Raw genomic sequence first — 20,833 nt, 5'->3', positions numbered from 1 at the left:
ACTGGAAGATACTGTGCAGTTGTTATAATGACCTTTCTCTAAGCAAAGTACATTAAAAATTCTTTTGGCTGCTGCTTGAATTATATTTTTAATCTTTGCTACTTGCTTTCATTTTTAGGATTTGTGTTTAGTGAATCAGAGGGATCTGCATTAGAACAGTTTGAAGGTGGCCCCTGTGCTGTTATTGCACCTGTTCAGGTAACATAGACTACTTTACCAACTCCTTAGTGGGACGTGTTCAAACATTTCATACTATACTTTTTGTTTTCTAGTATATATACTCTAATCATGTTCATGTAAATTGCTGTAGATACCCAAAATAAAAGTGAATTCAGCAGAGAAACAGACAACAGCGTGGTGATTACCAGAAGGGAAGGGAGGTGGGAGGAGACGGAAGAGGGTATAGAAGGGATAGGTGGAGATGGAAGGAGACCTGACTTGGGGTGGTAAACACACAATACAATATGTAGACGATGTGTTATAGAATTGTACACCTGAAACCTATATAATTTTATTAACCAGTGTCACCCCAATACATTTAATAAAGAAAGTAAAGTGAATTCAGAACATGAGTAAGATTACACAGCAATAGCCTTTTGACTATATTTTCAAGAAAGCAAAGTAAGTGTTCCCTGATTTTCAGGAAATGAGGAATTAATGATCATGCCATCCTTCTATTACAATGATCCTGTTGAGTAATAGCATTTTGTACTACAGATAAGTAAATTGTAGCAATGGTACTATTTTCATTTGATCTCTCTATAAGAATGATTTTCCTAAAAAGTTGAATATGAGTTAATATTTTCATGGCCTAAAACTTCATAAATTTTTAAAATAAGTTGGCAGGTTATGCTATTTTAGGCTATAGCTTTGGCCTTTAAAATAAAATCAGTAGTAACTGCTTTCAAACAGAATTCCCAAAATGAAAAATTATTTTTTTATCTTATTAACCCCATAAAAGGTAGGGTTAATCTGAATATATGTATTTGATTTTGAATCTTGATGTGTTACATTGTTTGAATTTCAAAGCTGATTTGTTATAAACTGTTAAATTGTTTAAACCAAAAATGGAATTTTCAGTTTACTATTAAACTTATATCTGAATAATAATGTAACTTAAGAACTGTTATAAAAGAAGTTGAATTTATTGTTTATATATTAATCAGCAGGTTTTGAAAATAAATACTTAATGTTATATTTATTATTCATTGATCATAAAGAATGAATTCCTGAACTGTTAGCTGCCAAGTAAATTTCTCACTCAACACTTATATTTTATACACTTACATAAATAAACTAAATATGTATTCCCTGAAGGAGGAAATGAATCTCTCTTCACGGCTGATTATAAAATATATTCTTTATAGGTCATTATTTTATTTCTTTAAAAAGTTGATATGTGTACTTTTTTTTTGCATTAGTGGAATTATTTAAAAAATTTAAAAAATGAATGCTAATACTTCAACTTTGCTTGGGAGTTATTGAATGTAAAGAATAAAATTTAACTATAAATTAGTTATTAGAGCTATTTTGTTGAACTGAGGCAGATTTTGATTGCTAGTAGGAATCTTATTATCTGAATTTGAAAATTCCTTGTCCTTCCCATTTGCAAATTAGATTATATTAACACTGCCCCTCTTGGGCCATTAACAGTACTTCAGGTCTTTATTTACTGCAAGTCTGTGAATGTAGTTAAATGCAAGTTATGCCACAGGAGTTTTGTGTTTTATAAAATTCAGTACATTTCCAGGATGGTAGTTATTTTTGCAAGTGGGGTTGCTGTGTAACAAGGGATAATTGTAATAGTCAAAATCCTAAAGTATCTTTGAGGTAGTAATTTAGTTTCATAGTCACATAAATCTTTTCAGTCATAGAGGAATTTTGTTTATATTACAATTTCAAGTAAAAATCCAAGTAAATCATTAAGAATCATGAAAGGAAATGAACAAGTCCAGATATTAAAAGTTTTTAATTATAAAGTTTTGCTTTATAATTTAAATAATAGTAGGCACTATGGCAAGAATAATAGTCATACTATGGAACCAATTAGATAATACAGTAATAGGCCACATTACATATAACAGTTTACCAAGAGTTTATCAGACGCCATGATAAAGAAGGAACTGTATACATTAGTGGTGCTTAAATGGTAATGGAAAAATAAAGATTAAATTAAAAAATAAATCAGTGGTGGAATAAAATGAAATTTACTAAATGACACTGATATGACTGGTTGGCAATTTGAGGGGAAAATGAATTTAGATCATCTTATACCATATGCCAAATATATTCTTGATATAATATTCAACTGCAGAAAAACTAAAAACAATGTATTATCAACTGTCTAAGAGAAAGGATAAGTTCCAAATACAGAAAAAGATTTGCAGTGAATACTAACAATAAATGGACATTGTCTTTCTTATATGAAGAACTTATACAAGTTGGTTATAAAACACTTAAGACCACAGAGGTGAAATGAGCCTTTATATACAATCATAACAGCTGGAATGGTGTGGACAGCCAAAGAATCAAGATCTTCACCTTCAATAGGAATCCAAGAAAATACAAAAAAACTGTAACTAAACTCTACTGCTTGCTCTTTCTAATCTTTTTTTAAATCATTTTAATTTTTTAAGTACAGTTTCATAAATTATTATATTAGTTTCAGGTGTACAACCCAGTGATTAGACATTAAATAACTTACTGAGCAATAATCATGATAAATCTCACACCCATCCGACAGCACACATAGTTATCACAATATTATTAACTATATGGAAATAATTGCCAGGACATATGAGGTAGGATGATTTTTGATGTCCTCATACATTGCTATGTAGTACAAATTTGTACTGTGATTTTTGGGAAGGAATTTTACATTATACTTGGAGCTATGATAATGCAGATTTTTTGATGCAATAGTTGTACTTCTGCGAATCTTTCCTAAATAAATAATCTTTAATATGGGAAATGTTATATTCAAGAAGTAGCTTTTATATTTATAGTATAGTATAGTAAAAAAAATTGCAAACAACCTAATGTAGAGTAACATAGTTAAAACATCAAATAATGTTTAAGTAAATTTTGATAGCTTGATGAAAATTTAGTGATTAAGAATTATAGTTATAAATTCAGTGAAAAAACATTAAAATGGAAAATAATCACATACCCATTATGCTTCTTACTTGTAATACAATTTTAAAAAGGTATGAAAAAAAGACTAGAAATAAGTATATCAAAGTGCTAAGTAGTTGTGTTGGTGAAATAATGGGTGTCCCACCTCAGTTTTCCAAAATTTTATAATATAGTTATTCTACTTAAGTTTATGGTTATTTTCATTTTGGGTAAAAATAAGAAACACGAATTGTAGAATTTGTAGATTTTGTTTCTATGAGAATATATAATATTTAGTTTTTTGTTAAAATTATTTGAAAAACTTGCTTATTAGATGCCAGGTACTGTGCTAAGTGCATTACATAGATTATCTCATATAATCCTCACTGCAACCTTTCAAAGTTTGTGCTCTTATTATTTTTAATTAGTAGAGTAGTGGAACTAGGATTTAAATCTAGGTCTGTCTGACTCAGAGCTGTCCTCTTATCCGTATATTACTACTTTCAAACACATATGAGTAAGAATCACCATAGTAACCTCTTTTTCTTGAATCTGTCCCCTAGAGATTCAGATACAATAGACAGAGCAAAAGAATCTGCATTTTAAATAAGACTAGGATGCAAATAGCCCTTGAACTGCAGTTCGAGAAGGAAACACTGTATTGTGCTGAACTGCTTTCTATTAAATCACCAATGTAACATATGAAATCAGAGAAGTTTAGACTTACTCCTGTTCTGTAGGGCCTTCTCATTATGTTTCTTTAATTTTCCAGTTCTGTGTCTTATTTTTGAGTCAGTTCTTCTATTTACCGTGAAGTATGTATTATGAAAGAAGAATTTTATGGATATAGAATTAAGGTTATAATAGTATATTCTGAATAGATAATAATGCCTAGTTACTGTTGAACATGAAGGGGAGCCATTTGAAATTTTTACAGCTCTCTTCAAAAGATTATATAGGAGGTACAAATTAGTTTTTTTCATTTTAAAATAAAAGTGATATATGTTTATAATGTATGCTAATAATTATTGCTTTAATTGTATAAAGGCATTTCTTTTGAAGAAGCTCCTGTTTTCTTCTGAGAAGTCTTCTTGGAGGGATTGCCCAGGTATGATTGCTGTCTTTCATAAACTTTTACTACAGCTTCTATTTTACAGATGACCTGTGCAGCATTATTTGGTAATAGTTTATAGGTAAAATTTTCTATCTTAAAATGTAAACTGTTAATGGGATGTTTTTCCCTGAGATTTATTTTTTAATATTTCAGAAAGATTCATGGACAGCGACTCCAAATTTTAAAATACATATATTTCCAAATTTGGTTTCCTAAGATGTATAAGATAGGATAATATAACTAAGGGAAAAAGCTTTGTCCTCTTGCTAAAGCAATGTACATTTCCTTAAACTGTTAAAGCATACCATAGGGAACAGTCATTTATGTATGTTTGTTTTGTCTTATTTAGCTTTGAGCAAGAACTCAGTTATTTTTGTATTTCTGCATCTTTTAGTATAATGTCTTACATAATGCAAATAGTATTGCAAATAATTCTAAATTAAATTGTGACTGAAGCTGTCATATCTTCTGCAATATAATTAGGTGAGAGAACTGTATGGCACTACCTGATGATAAAAAAAATTTGCATTCCACTTGACAGTTTACAAAGATCTTTACTTCACTTATGTAATTTCATGTGGACCTCACAATAACTTCTAGAGGGAGGTAGGATTTATTATGACCCCAGTTAGAGTATCAGGGCGAAACAGTTTCCAAACCATGCACATAGAATCTACTAGTGATCTTGAATTTAAGAGTTAAAATGTTATTATCTTGTATTTTTTTATTCATTAATATTAGGAATGCAAAATAAATTTTAGTAGAGGAGAGACAAGGGATACTATTTTTTTCTTCTTTTTCTTTTTTTTTTTTTAAAGATTTTATTTATTTTTAGACAGAGGGGAAGGGAGGGAGAAAGAGAGGGAGAGAAACATCAATGTGTGGTTACCTTTTGTGTGCCCCTTACTGGGGACCTGGCCTGCAACCCAGGCATGTGCCCTGACTGGGAATTGAACTGGCGACTCTTTGGTTCTCAGGCTGGCACTCAATCCACTGAGCCTCACCAACCAGGGCTATTTTTATTCTTTAAAAATTTTTTTATTGTTGTTCAAGTACAGTTTTCTCCATTTTCCCCTCACCATTCCCCCTCTCCCCACCTATCTGCTCCTCCCTCCCTCAACCCTACCCTGCTTTGGCTTTGCCCATATGTCCTTTATACATATTCCTTGATGACCGTTCTCTTTTTTCTCCTGTTATCCCTCCCCACTCCTCTGATTACTGTCAGTTTGTTTTTTATTTCAGAGTCTCTGGTTATATTTTGCTTGCTTGTTTGTTTTGTTGATAGTGTTAACGTGAATGTTTAATAATAAGATTTCTTGCACAGGAATATATTCACATTGATAAAAAATTTATATTGCATTGTCATAAATGTTGTGAAGGTTATAAAGTGAATGGCACCGTTTCTGTGTTTAAAGAATTTTAAATCTGTTAGGAGAGATGGAAACCTCCTTACAGCATAAAATTTTACATACAATGTGTATACACTTTACCCCCTTTGTTTGAAAGTTTCAGAAAGCAATACTACTTTAGGAGGGTAATACTCCCTGAAAAGGGGAAAGTGGCTAAGGTTCAGAAAGAAATTGAGCATTTGTGCTTTTTTCTATAAAAACCTATAGATCAAATTACTGCAATACAGTATCAGTAGATTCTGTATCATGAGGCATGACGACAATGGCCCCTGCTAATCTAATGGACTATGGTATTATTGTATGTCTTGAGGGTATGTTATCTCATTCTTTTTACCCTGTGGGACAGGGAGATAAAAAACATTAGGCTAATTCAGAAATGGGGAAATAATAGAGGTCTCAACAGGCCCTTACATTGTGCCTATTTCTACAATAAAGGATACCTCATGGCTTAAATACTTCATTTACAGCTAAGAAACAGGTGATCAGTATCAGGTAATATTTTTTCTCCTAATGTTTAATTCTGCATTTTTTAGGATTCTTTTTCTCATTAATGGAATTATTTAATAATGGTGACATTGTAACCCTCATGCACATTATTTTCTAAAATATAATTTAAGATCAGTTGTGGATTTTTCCCCCACTTAAAATGCTTGATTTTCATCATTAAATTAATACATTCTTAGGATTGTTATTCATGCCTGGATTACTTTTTTTTCAAAGGAAACCATTATATCTTATACTTTGGTTATTTTTAGAGGAAGAGCGGAAGGAACTCCTTTGTCACACCTTATGTGATATTTTAGAAAGTGCCTGTTGTGACAACTCTGGATCATACTGCCTGGTTTCATGGTTAAAAGGAAAAACAACTGAGGAAACTGCTAGTATTTCTGGGAGTCCTGCAGAGTCCAGTTGCCAAGTGGAACATTCTTCTTGTAAGATACATTTTTTTCCTCAAGTAATTTCTTATAGCTTTGTTTTAATAAAACTATTGAAAATTTTGAAGAAGAATTAAAATTATCATAATGTATCTCTTTTTTAACCTAAACTTAATTCATGAGCTTTAGTATTTTTCATTTCCCTTTTGATTATTTTAATTACTAGAGGATATTGCATTTGTTTATTTTTGCTTTCATTTTTGGAAAAAAAGGAAATGTATCTCTTAAAATTAAAAAAAAGTTCTAGTTAATGTCCTGCTTGATTACATTCTCTTGTGAACTTTAGAACTCTCATTTAGAAAGTTTAAAGAACATATTTCTATATACTTTAATTTCAGATGCCTTAGTTGTTTACTTTGGTAGTGGGAGAAAAAGGAATTTTTTTGACATTAGAAAATTTCTTAAAATATTTTTAGTTGCTTCATAGAGCAAAGATGGGACTATTTTTTTTTTTTCCGTTATATGTTGTGTTCTTCCTGCCTAAACTTTTTGGACTTTGTCACTGTATATAAATTATTTTAAAGTATTTTTAATTATGAGTTTTAATTTTGTCTTTATTTATGATTTTCATGCTTTGAAGATTTCTCTTTAAAAATTAAACTGCCATTCTCATTATAAAATATTATATATTCTGTAGTCTTTAGCCTTGGAAGTTTTTCTGTAATTGGCCTAAAAACTGCCAGAATGGACTAGTGGTACAGAAGCTAGATTAAAAGAATTGCTGTTCTTTTATTCTTTTCAGGAACTATCTTGCTAGTAGGTGGCTTTTGATAATCGGTACTTTCAAGTGCTTATATTGAATAAGTGACTTACTCTACTTATAATGCATTCCATTAACTATCATCTATGGAAGTTGTTATTAAAGAAATTAGCCAATTTCCAGGGAGTAAATCTTGATTGTTGGTGATATACAGCTTGCTTTCCCTGTAGGGCAGTCTGTGATGCACTGTTGCCCTGGAGCTGCAATGTGTCTGTGATGTCAGTGTTTTCTCTGCTACCTCTGCGGCTGCAGCGGTACATTCTCATGATGGTGCATCCGCGAGGAAGAATTTTTGAAACAAACTGTTCAGTGGCATTTCTTTCTCAGGCTTTCAACATAAACTCTCAAAAAAAAAATTTAACATTTTTAGAGTTGATTAATACAGTTTAAGGAAATGAGTGGAACATATTCACAAGGATGATAGTCAAAAATGTCATTAAGATTGGTTTTAAATATTTTCCAGTTTTACTGGGTTGCATGTAAGCATGCTTAAGAGTTTTATTAAGGTTATCAAATTTTTGACAGGAATAGTTGAACTAATTAAAAGTTCTTTTAAAGATTAGGTGCTTAAAGCCAGTCTATATATTGAAATGTAAGAATATAGTTAAGATCTTTTTTGTAACATTTTTTATTAGTATCTTAGTATATACTGTGTGCTTACTGTGGATTATGCTGTACATTCCGTAGTGATATGTTAAATGGCCTCATAATATGTTAACATAGGGGCTTCAGTAACTAATTTAGGTGGGTGTACTATAGTGAATTCCCCTTTGAAAACCGTATTTTAGTAATTTTCCATTTTACTTTGCCTCATTCTAAAAGTAGACATGAATAAAATCAGATTTAAATTTTGTTTTTTTTAATAATCGTATAAGTTGGAAAAGTTTTAACTAAAAATTTGAGAATTTACCTTAGATGTTGACAAATGAAATGAACTTACGTTAAAATTTTATTCCATGTAACAATCTACTTTACCTATTCTTTCCTTTATTCCCAGCTATGTTCTTTTTCTTGTGTTTTATATTTTTTCACCATCCTGCCTGCTCAGCTTTCATTTTGCTTGCCTCCTTTCTCTAAATTACTATCTTTATGTCAACTTTTGTAGTGTATGCCCAGTAAAGTTATTTAGGTAATCGGGCACAGAAAAATTAGTACAGCTTGGAAAAGGTTAGATAGAGTTTTTATTTTTTTCTGAAATTTTAAATATGATATTTCCCCATTGTCAATATTACATTCTGTACAAACATCAATTTCATTGGCTTGTGTGGTGTGTATAGTTTTGGCTTCTGGTAATGCACACTTGTTTGCAGTAGTGAATACTCAGGTTCAATTTCAGTTTGTTTCCCACACAGATGAAAAGATTATTTAAGCCGTTAGAAATTTCAAGATTTTAAAAAGTAATTTGAAACATTTGAAAATTAAAACTATACTTTGAAAAGCTAGCATATTGTGACCTTTTCAATTGTAAATAAAACATTTTTAATTTTTAATTCTTACTGAATCAATTTCCATAGTAAGAATTAAGTGTTAAGATTTGCTTTATAAAAATATATACGCATATTAAATTGTTCATTTTGAATAAATTAGAGTAGGCGTTTTGATTCACCTTTAAAGACTTTATCTGTGGGGAGCCAAACTCTCTGGGCTGAAATCTCAGCTCTGCCGTTCACTGCTGTGCGCGCTTGGGAGGATTCCTCTCCGAGCGGCAGCTGCCTCCTCTGTGGAAGGAGGACAAGAGGGTTCTGAGGAGGGTTAAGTGAGGAAAGGGGCCTGGCACGTAGAAGAGTGCTAAGCTCTACCTTTGATTTAAATGCTTTCTTTGATTTAATTTGACTTTTTAAATTTATAATCGTACAGCATTAATATACATAATCTAAATAAGTAATTGAAAATTTCCCAACAGTGGTACAAATTAACGAGGAAACAAACTTAAACCTGTTGTTGAACCTGTATAGTTTCAAAGTGCTATGCCTTTTTATACACATTTGTTTATAATTAAGCATTAAACCTAAAGATTTTATATTATAAAGAGGAAGATTAGCTATGATGATTTTACTTGGATCTGTGGATTGAAAGATTATTTAAAAGTGCAGGACACATTACAATGATGTGGCACTATGATTGCCAATAATTTCTCATTTTATAAACTATCCTAGCATAATCGAATTGATAAGAAGTGTTTATTATTTAATCACGCTTCCACAGTCTTAGTATTATATCCATTTAGTTATAATCATGGTAACTAAGATATTGAAATATAAATTTTTATTATAATGAAGTTGAAAACAAACTGAGGATTATAAGGGAGTAAGAGAAGAGGGAAAATTTTGATTGCTTGAAAGTATTTACAGCCTGCTGTGTGTATCTTGTGTCATTTATTTGCCATGTGTAGTGCTGAAAAGTGTCTTTTATGTATAGCTGCCTTGGCTGTCGAAGAGCTTGGCTTTGAGCGATTTCATGCATTAATTCAGTAAGTAACATTGGAACATTTAAAATACTTACCTTGTGGACACATTGCCATTTTAAGTCTGTTCATGCTGGGGAAAGGTACTTATATTTTTATGACTGAGGATTAATTTGTTTTCAGGTTAAAAAAATAATTTGTAAATGTGTGCTTAAATTATTTGGATTCCTAAATTAACTATCAAAATACACCTTTTATAACATTAAAAGCTTTTTCACCATTACAATAAAAAAATAATTTTAGCCCAGTGTTTCTTTGCCCTGAGAGGAAAGGTTTCTAGTAGAATAAATATTTGAATTATTATTTATCACTTGCCAAAATATGCTTTCTATAATTTTCATTAAAAGTGCTGTGTTTTCATTAGAGCATTTAAACATTTTATTACAAAATAGACAGTAAGGATAGCTATAGTGATAGCAGTATAGTGGCATTTGATTTGAAATATAACTTTAATTTCTTTTAAAGTAAGTCACAAAGGTACAAATGTCAAGTTTTGTTTGTTCTTAAACTCATCTTAGAAGAGGTCCACTTCATTCCTTAAATACCTGTGTAATTATTGAAGAATTTATCAATGCCAGACAGTTCACCTAAGAAATAAAGAGATTCCCTACCAAGTAGGCATTCGATCTTAATGGGATATATTATATTTAAGGACAGCTGTCAGCAATAGCTTTTGCTCTTAATGAATAAATTTGTATTTGAAAATTTGAGACACTTGCAAAAATGTCCTACTTGTATATATACATTTTAATGTATAAGACAGTTAAGCATTTTTCCATTTATGGATGTAGTATACCTCATGATGGTACTAATACTTAATTCTTTTCACCCCCTAGAAAAAGAGCATTCAGAAGTTTATCCGAATTAAAAGATGCTGTCTTGGACCAGTATTCAATGTGGGGAAACAAATTTGGAGTATTGCTTTTTCTGTATTCTGTATTACTGACAAAGGTTTGTTTAAGAAGATGCTTCTGCCGGCTTTTACCAGTTTGAGTTTAATATATTTTTCCTGCTATGAGGAAAATTATTCTTGATGCTGTTTCTAAATCTCAGAATAAAAATCTCTTGTGCTGATAATTCTCTTTCCTCATCACTCACTTGTTATTTAACCACTTTGAAATTTATTTTCACCTCTGATCTTCTGGACTGCAGAGGTTATCAATAATGTGCTGATCATCAAATGCACTTAGTTCTTCTGAGTTTTATTTTCTTTGCTCATAGGAATGTCTGGCAAGTGACACCTTAACCCCTTCTGGAAGCTCGCTCTAACTCCTACTCCTTTTCTTAGCTTAGTTAATACATCATTGTACGATGTTCTCTTTCTGTAATGTCTCATAATTACTTTTTTGTTTATGTCTTTCTTTCCATCTTTATCTGTTATCTCCTGTTTCTTTCTCTTCTCCACTAAGCTTTTATATTCCAAAAATTTCAGTCCCTAGGTTCGTACTCTGCTTCTTTTATGGGTGTTTTATTCTCTCGGTTTACCTTTATGTGTTTAATTCTAATATGTACAATATCAGCCCTGCCCTTTTTCCCCAAGTGCCAATCTCATATCTTTAGTAGCCTGTTAATCTCAATTATCCTACTAGATATACCATGTCTACAATCAAACTTCTTTCATTGGACAAATGTTTACTGAGTATTTCTCTGTATTAGGTGCTGGACTTACAATGGGATATACCTGTGTTTAATGATTCCTATTCAGTGTTGTAAACAACAGTTGGCACAGTAATGATTACTTCCATTTGGTGGGGGTGGGGGGGGAGAGAGAGAGAGAGAGTTGCATGCACCGAGCATGAAGGAATAATAGTAAAGGTATGCTTAAGATTATTTGGTAGAGTCAAAGAGAGACCTTATCTAGACAAGGCCAAATTTTATAGACAGAAAGCTCTGGGAAGATTTTCTAAGCAGTGGAAATAGCAAGTGTAAAGGTATAATCAGTTGTGGGTTTAACAGTGTCTGGGGAACTATAAGTGGCTGAGCATTACTGTAGCATAATACGCCAGAAAGGCAATTGTGGGAGATGAGACTGAGCAGTTATATAGATAAGGTTTAGAACATGAAGATCTTTGTATATTATGGAAAAATAGTTTTGATTTTATGTGACCAAAATTAGAACAAAACAAGAATTTTCAGCAAGGGAGTAACAAGATCTTTTTGTTAATAAACTTGTCCTTAAATTGGGATAAGAGTTGTGTTGGAGGTAGTTGGTGTGTGGAGCATGAGTCCAGAGTCAGGAAAACTAGAAAAGTGGTTTTTGAAATAGATGACTGTCAGCTAGGGCAGCGACTGTGGAAATAGAAAAGAAAAGGAGCATATTTAGAAGCATGTTTTAAATTTAGAAATTTAAAAACATTTCAGAGGATGTTTAAGTGAAAGAACCAAGAGTGCTTGGTAGTTGGTTAGAAGCAGTGAATGACAGTGTTGATATCTAACTAAGATGACTGGCTTCTTATGACTTCATCTTAACAGTTCCTTATTCAGCCAGTTTTTTATGGTCAAGACTTGTGATACCTCCTCTGTCTTTTGTCCTTTACAGCCAATAAACCATCATGTTAGTCATTCTTCCTCAAGCCTGTCTTTGAAATGATGACCCCTCCTTCCCCAGTGGTTATTTCACTTGTTCCTATTGTTCATTTTGGCTTTATCAGAGCCTGCTTTGTATTGTTTACAAGGAAGGCATGTGCAAGGTCTCCTACTTGTTTGTGTCCTCCTACCTGCACTTACACAATCATTAAATATTTTGATTATTGGTTAATTGTTTCTTTAATCCTTAGAAGTGGCCTATAATCTGATAGAACCAATGGTTAAAGTTAAATGAGTAGCACAATGAATGGCAGATTATCTTTGTTTTTTTGGAGCTGATCAAGTGAAGGTGCCTAGGCCTTCTTTGTAGTGATGTAGTACCTAGACCTTTTGGGATTTGGATGCCCTTTTGGGGATTAAAAATACCACAAAGTTGCTTTTCAAGAAAATAAGCTTACTGCCCTCTTAATTTGTATTTTTGTCAGTACACATTTAAATTACCAATATTTGTAAGAATACACAATCAGAAGCAAATCTTCCATTTTCTTATGTACCAGTTATACCTTTTTGATTTTAAATTTATTTATCAACAGTCATGTGTGTATGTATTTAGTTCCAATATGCTTTTTAAATGACCTAAGAAAATATATCAGATGCCTTAGCAGGTATCTTAGTTTTGAATTTAATTTATCCTAAAGTTAACATTAACCCTTGGTTTAAATAGTCTCTTTCCTCCTCTTGAAACTTAAACATTCTCTCTCTCTACCCATTTAACCAACATTAGATCTATTACCGGTATTCTTTTTTATAGAGCCCATGAAAGAAAATAAAAAGATTTTCTTAGGGAAACTACCGTCTTACCTTTATCATCTCAAATGCACCCCTAATTCAAATATGCTTAATTCTTTGGGAGAAAAGCTTGTTAAATAATTGTGTTTTATTAATTTATAGTATGAACTGGTCAATTTTTAAACTACTATAGTTTTCATTTCTAGTTTTTAAAATAAACCAAGAATATTTGGTTTTTTTAGGGCATTGAAAACATAAAAAATGAAATTGAAGATTCAACCGAACCTTTGATAGACCCTGTGTATGGACATGGCAGGTAATTAGCTAAAATCTGTTATCTTTGCAAATGGACTTTAATTTTTAAGAATTTGACTTAGAATAAACTGCAGAGTCAGAAAATTTTGCTTGTCAGTGTTGACAGCATAAAGTCTAAGAATTTGAGCAGTTTTGTGCTTTATGTATTGCTTGCTTTGTGTACAAAATGTTAATTTTTACTTGAGGTTTATGTGTGCAGTGCATTTGTTGTAGCAAATATTTTGTTTCAGGATGGCAGGGAAATATTGTAACAACTTGTGCTTGATGTTCCATTTATGAAACTTTAATAAATGAAATTTATTAATTTTGACTAGAAATAAGTATATCTTTACCTATTTATAAATGCTTTCCTGTTTGGGTGAAAAATTTTTTTTCTTATTTTTCTTTATGTAACTACCTTCCCTCTTAAGTATTTTTTCTAACTTTTTCATTTAAAATTGATAAAACAGTGATAACTCACTCTAAAAAAATTAAGTACTTCTCTTTAGAACTTTCTGCCTCAGAGGTTAAAATTCACATGTGTTCCATCAAACACAAAATAATAACATTTATATATGTATTTTTAAAGATGATTATAAATATTAAGTAAATTATCAGCCTAAGTATCTGTTTTCATTCATTTAAATACAGTATATTGGATAAAGTTGTTAGGTTTATGTGAAAATATTGAGCAATAGGTATGTGGTGATTCATTTAGTGATACAGTTAACAAGGTTGTTGTCGAATGCATAAAATGAAAAATGTAAACTTTTTAAAAAAGTTTTTCTTAAAGTAAAAAGTCATTGCTTTATGCCTTACCATAGGAATAATTTTATTTGAAAATAAGTTTATTCATATTTTAATTATTTTTTAATTTTTATTAATAGCCAAAGTTTAATTAACCTCCTATTGACGGGACATGCTGTTTCTAATGTATGGGATGGTGATAGAGAATGCTCAGGAATGAGTAAGTATATTTTTTTTGTGTGTTTATCTCTTTTATGAGTAATATTTCACTGGAATGGAGGTGGTTGTTAATCATCTGTTTAATGGCTCTGCATTACTTGGAGGTTAAGATAAGTGCTTTAGCCCTGGACAGGTAGTTCAGTTGGTTGGAGCATCATCCTGATACACTGAGCTGGTGTGTTCTGTCTCTGGTCAGGGCACATACAAGGATCTATCAATGAATGCATGGATAGGTGGAACAACAAATTAATGTCTGTCTGTCTGTCTCTCTCTCTCTCTCCCTTCCTCCCTTCCTCTGTCTCTCTAAAACCAATACAATTTTTTAAAAAAGTTTAAATAAGGGAAAGTGCTTTATAATAGAAGAATCCTTTACAGTTTTGAAGGCACTGTGACATGTAGAACATAGACTTTGGAGGTATACTTGGGTTCAAATCCCAAGTTACTGAATTTCTCAAGCCTTTAGTTTTCAGTAGTTTAAAATTAGGACTGTAGGGCTATCTTCTTTAGAAAAAGTAAAATATAATCTCTTTATATAAACCTCGTACATTTTTATGTAAGCGTATCTACAAGTCTGGGACACTTGGATTTTGCTTAAAATTTAGAATTACCATAAGTATTGTGATTTGAAATACTTACTTTGAAAATCTAGTGGTTATTCCTTTATTATTTTTAATATGCATAATTTCTCTGGAGATGCTGGGCAAATTTATTATCTGAGAATTTTAAACCAGTACCTTCTCTACCACTATTTCCATTTCTGGTCTCAATTATTTCTTTCGTATAGCTTGATATATCGCCAGGGACACTGACATGACATATATTTGGGCAATCCATTCAGCTAAGGATACCTGATATATAGCTCTGAATAAAATACCCTTCAGCTTATTACTGAGTCAGTCTAAATTCAAGCATTTACTTATTTACTTTATATTGAATAACTACTGTGTACCTTCTGTTGAAGTATGTAGTATAGGACAGGAAATTCCATATTCCCATAGTTCACAGGGAAATTTCTTTCTTCTGTATATAGATAGAACCGTCACCAAATAACAGAAGCAAATATGACTGAGAAAATAATAGTTAACTGATTTTTTTGTCCCATTTAAATAAGCGAGTCTAATCTTGTATTTGAATTCTGAAATTTTACAAGTATGTACAGTTAATTAACAGAAACATGAAAAGATATAACATTGAGGACAAAAATCAGTAAAAATTATATGAGAATTAAAATAACATCTCTTGAGAATATCATGCTAAGTGAAATAAAATCAGATGGAAAAAGTCAAGAGCCATATGATTTCACCCATGTGAGATATAAAACTGAAAGCAACAAATGAACAAGACAAACAAACAAAAAAACTCAAGACACAGACACAGTATGGAGGTTACCAGAGAGAACGGGGTTGGAAGGAGGTAGTAATGGGTAAAGGGGATCATTTTATGAGGCTAGCGTAACCCTGATACTAAAACCTGGCAAGGATAATGCTAAAAACAACTACAGGCCAATATCTCTGATGAATATGGATGCAAAAATCCTAAATTAGCAGATTGAATACAACAATACATTAAAAAAAATACAGCATGATCAAGTGGGGTGCATTCCAGGAGTGCAAGAATTGTTCAACATACACAAATTAATCAAAGTAATGTACCACGTTAACAAAACAAAGGATAAAGATCATATGATCTTTTCAATAGATGCAGAAAAAGTGTTTGTTAAGATACAACACCAATTTATGATTAAAACATTCAATAAAATGGGTATAGAAGGAAAGTACCTCGACATAATAAAGTCCATATATGATAAACCCTCAGCCAATATCATATTCAGTGATGAAATACTGAAAGCTTTTTCTCTAAAATCAGGAACAGGACAAGGATGCCTGCTCTCACACTCTTATTTAACATAGTTTTGGAAGTCCTAGCCAGAGCAATCAGGGAAGAGAGAGAAATTAAAAGCATCCAAATTAGGAAGGAAGAGGGTACAAGTGTCACTCTTTGCAGATGACATGATTCTGTTTACAGAAACCCCTAAAGACTCCTCTAGAAAAACTATTACAAACAACAAACAATTACAATGAAGTTGCAGGACACAAAATCAATGTACAAAAACCCATTGCTTTCCTACATACTAACAATGAAATTCAGAAAAAGAAATGAAAATAAAACAATTCCTTTTGCAATTGCAGCCAAAAGGGGGTCAACCATATGGTGATGGAGGAGATTTGATTTTGGGTGATGCATTATATGGATTATACTGCATTATATGGTTGATGTGTTATAGAATTGTATGCTTGAAACTTATATAATTCTATTAACCAATGTCATGCACAAATAATAAAATTTTAAAAAATTATATAACTTGAGAATGAAAAATTGCCTCAGCATTATCTAACCCTTCATTTTACTGTTTTAAGAAATTTAAGAACTACCCTCCCTCCCTACATTAGATAATATATGGAAATTATTCACTTCATGATGAGGTTAGAGTGAGAACCTGGTTTTACTAATTTCTGGTAAAGGTCAAAATTTAAACAGAATTCATAGACAAATCACTAAAGAAGTTACCTTGCTCAACTTTTGTAATTGAGCCCATCGTCGTCTTGAATCCTCAGTCTGACTAACAGCTGAAAGCATTTCATCCCGCCAGTTAAAGGGGTGTCAGTCTCTCTGGAGTCATACGCAGGTTTCTCTCTGTACTCACCCACGATCCCTTCTGCGCAGCTCCTCTTTCTTCTTCTCTCAATGGTTTCCAGCCACTGAGGTATCTTTAATGATATGAGATGACACAGAAGGAATATCTGGTTTCTGCTGAACTTTGGTTGAGGTCTCATCCTGCCTGGCCTCTGTTCTTACGACTTCTGTGTGTGTGGCTCAGGCTCAGAACTCTTTCCACCTGGACTTCTGTGCCTTGCTGTGGCTCTTGGTACTTGTTAGCAAGCTCCTCCTTTCTACGTGTTTTGCAGGTGCTCCCAGGCCTTTCCTGTTCTCAGAACCAGAATATTCTTTTTGTTGTTGTTGTTCACATACATTTGTCTCCACCTTCCCGCCACCACTTTCCCCTGCCCCCCTCCCCCATCTCCCTCCCTCAGTCCTTCCCCACTTTGGCTTTGTCCATGAGTCCTTGCTATATGTTCCTTGACTTTCCCCTTCCCTTCCTTTTCCCTGCCCACCCCTCCCTCCTTCCCTCTTGAATCTGTTGGTTTCTTTTTTCTTTCAATGTTGCTGGTCATATTTTCCTTGCATCTTTGTTTTGTTGGTTAGGTTCCGCTTATAGGTGAGATCATATGGTATTTGTCTTTCACCCCCTGGCTTATTTCGCTTAGCATAATGCTCTCCAGTTCCATCCATGCTGTCGCAAAGGGTAGTAGTTCTTTTTTTCTGTCTGCTGCATAGTATTCCATTGTGTAAATGTACCATAGTTTTTTGATCCAATCATCTACTGATGGGCATTTAGGTTGCTTCCAACACTTGGCTCTTGTAAATTGTGCTGCTATGAACATTGAGGTGCATAGGTTCTTTTGAATTGGCATTTTGGGGTTCTTAGGGTATAGTCCCAGCAGGGGAATCACTGGATCCAAAGGCAGCCTGAACCAGAGTATTCTTGATGTCTCCCAAGGTGGTTCCTCACCCAGCCGCCCACAGGGTTTTTTTTTTCTTGCCATGTACTATATTTACAGAATATTAGTCAATTATCTAAGTTTTGGTTCTTGATATATACAATTTCATCATTTTCTCTTTCTTAAAATAGTAGTTTTCAAAACTATTGTCTTGCCATGGATTTGTTTTCAGAATAGTTTAAATATCAGAACTAAGCAATGACTTTGAAATAATTATTTTGGAAAAGAAGATAACCAGGGTATATTTCTTGCATTTTCCCTCAAGCATTAGGAATGTTGACTTGAATTTGACTTTGTTTTCAGTCACCAAACTTAAAATAAAAATGTATACATTCATTCAGCATTTATTGGATGTTTTTCTGCTCTTACATTATTGGAGGAGGCTATAGTACGTGTAATATACAAAGAAAATTAAATATAATTAAGGTTATAATCTTTAGGCAAGCCACTTCTCATGGTTTTAGTTTCCTTATTCATAAAATATGGAGATTATACCTTCTTCAAGGGCTGTTGTAAAGATTAAGATCAAATTTCCAAAATGCCTTGACTTGTAAGAACTTGGCTTTCCCTCAAAAGACTAGTTTGGGGAAACAAGAACATGTCCAAAAATAACTACAGTGCAAGGTAAAAATGAAACATGTTGAAATAAATTATTATAGGAAGGATAAAACTTTCCCTACTGTGTTTATGTTGGGGTAAAGGGAGAGGTTTTATGTAGGAGTTAACATTTTAATGGGGCCAGATAGAATGAGTGAGAGGGTATTTTGGGGAAAAACACAGGTTATGTTTAGGGACAAGGAGGCAGATCAGCCTGATTGGAACAGTGGTTCTTAATCCAGACAACATTATCATTTGGGAAGCTTAAAGATATGTCAGTACTCAGGCCCCAGCTGAGAATGAATGAATGAATGAATGAACGAACGAACAAACGAACGAACGAACGGGAGAAAAAGAGATGTTTCGAGCTGGTGGAGCGTAGGCATGATAATTTTTAAATGACCACTACCTAGAAAATTGTGATGTATAGTCAGGTTTGGGAACCAATGGATAAGAGCATTGGATCTGTGAAAGAGACTAGTAAGAGGAAACAATGTAAATGCAGGGTTGGGTAAGAACACAGAGGATTTTAATTCTTAGAAGTTCTAAACTTTAGTTGGCAAGCGCTAGAAAGATTCATTGGAGGCATTTCAAAAGAGCAATAACATAAGACTTATAAAATAACAATCTGTTAGTTTGTAGAATGTATTGAATGAGATGACATGTCAAAAACACATAGTCTAGACAGGTAAGAGGTAATGAGGTGAAAATATGCATGGCAAAGAAAGAAAAAAAGAGATCACTTTGTGTGCTAAGCAGTGTGTTTTGATATATGTCTTTCTAAGCTCAACCTGTAGTTATAGAAAGTGAAACTCGAGACAGTTGATTAACTTGTCCAGTGTTGCACAGCAGAGACATTACTGTTTTGACCAAACCCAAAGCCCATGTTCATTCCACCATAGCACTTTGTCCTGTTGCACCACTGCCTCTGTGGGAGAGACTACAGGAGAGTAGATGGTCTAGAATTCAGCAGCTAGTTATATAGATGAGGGAGAGGTGCAATAACTAGAAGGTTTTCAAATAAAGCTTATTGAATTAATGAACACGTGAAAGAAACATGGAAAGTTCACTTGAAGTCACTGTATATGTTTTGGCAGTGGAAAAAAGTCTTTGTCCTCAAGTATTTCATTTACTTTAATGAACGATTACAACTATTGGTTAAGAGTACTCATTATTCAGCATTGGCAAACATTTATTTACAATGCCAAGCATAATTCTTAGTACTTAATGATTTTATATATATATATATATATGTATATGTATGTGTGTGTGTGTATAATATATATATATTTCCATTTACTTCATTCTTAGAACTATGAATGTCATAGAACAGAGGAAACTGAGGCACATAGTCATTAAGGATCTCTTTTCATTTCATGTGGCTTAATGTTAACTTAAGAAATGTCCAAACCTGTAAGAATTTTTGAGTTAACTTGAGTCAAATTGATGACAATTGCTGGGAAGTAAAATCTCAACAAATTGAGAAAATGCTTGGGAATGGCAATTTTGCAACTTATTTTATACATTAGAATCAAAGGAGAAGGTGTAAGGAGGGTTACATAAAATTCATTGGTAGTAGATTGGGGAGAGGGGAGAAAGCAAAGTGGGGAATCTCTGAGATTGGATGAAAAGTAAAACAGACACTTTATTTACATTGGTGGGTATAGGATAGTTAATAATCAACACTTACAGCACATAGAGATTGTATGGGAGAGAACAAGAAACTCATGTTTCACTGGGAGATTGTGCCCTAAGGGGTCTGGGAAAAGGGGATTACTCTGACATTCCAAAGGTATTTATTGTAGATGCAAAAAGACAGACAAGCTCACTTAAGGTAATGATTGGCCTTTGTTAAGAAAGGTACTGGTCAGGACATGACTACTCGTCATGACTTGCTTTTAGATAGGAAGTTTTAATTTCAGACTATCCTCTGTGGTTGTTTTAGGTCTCTTGAGTTTTTAAGGGCCACCAGACAGGCCTCCACTTGGATTGTCAGGTTGTGTGGCCCCTTTTTCATCCACATTAGTAAATAGCAGAGCTGAGATTTGAACCACAATAATTTGATTCCATATAACCAGCATATTTAATCATTATATTATACTGCCTTATATGCTACACTTGAGTGAGGTAATAAATGTGAGATGATTTGGAATAAGTTTATTTATTACATTTTACAGGAATTCAAAGAGGTAATTTGCCTCATTGATAAGAGAAACAGACTGCAGATTTGATCCAAAGACTCTTG

The 20,833-nt window shown here is 32.7% G+C and overlaps 1 protein-coding gene across 3 annotated transcripts in view; it reads left to right on the top strand.

The window, feature by feature from the left end:
* The window catches only part of MINDY3 (MINDY lysine 48 deubiquitinase 3), a 101,647-nt gene that overhangs the window by 7,938 nt on the left and 72,876 nt on the right, over positions 1 to 20,833 (top strand). For 2 of the 3 annotated variants that reach the window (XM_054593442.1, XM_054593434.1), the window contains exons 2-8: positions 119 to 198; positions 4,162 to 4,222; positions 6,393 to 6,569; positions 9,751 to 9,802; positions 10,633 to 10,747; positions 13,354 to 13,427; positions 14,293 to 14,372. In XM_054593442.1, coding sequence (XP_054449417.1) covers positions 119 to 198; positions 4,162 to 4,222; positions 6,393 to 6,569; positions 9,751 to 9,802; positions 10,633 to 10,747; positions 13,354 to 13,427; positions 14,293 to 14,372 — 639 coding nt within the window. Of the gene's footprint in view, positions 1 to 118; positions 199 to 4,161; positions 4,223 to 6,392; positions 6,570 to 9,750; positions 9,803 to 10,632; positions 10,748 to 13,353; positions 13,428 to 14,292; positions 14,373 to 20,833 lie in introns of those variants that run through there. The other variant, XM_054593451.1, reaches the window with a different exon arrangement.

This window comes from Pteronotus mesoamericanus, unplaced genomic scaffold (genome assembly GCF_021234165.1).
Source record: "Pteronotus mesoamericanus isolate MK-2021 breed Mesoamerican mustached bat unplaced genomic scaffold, CSHL_Meso_final contig_130, whole genome shotgun sequence".
NCBI lineage: Eukaryota > Metazoa > Chordata > Mammalia > Chiroptera > Mormoopidae > Pteronotus > Pteronotus mesoamericanus.
This window is presented reverse-complemented; position numbering and strand designations above follow the sequence as displayed.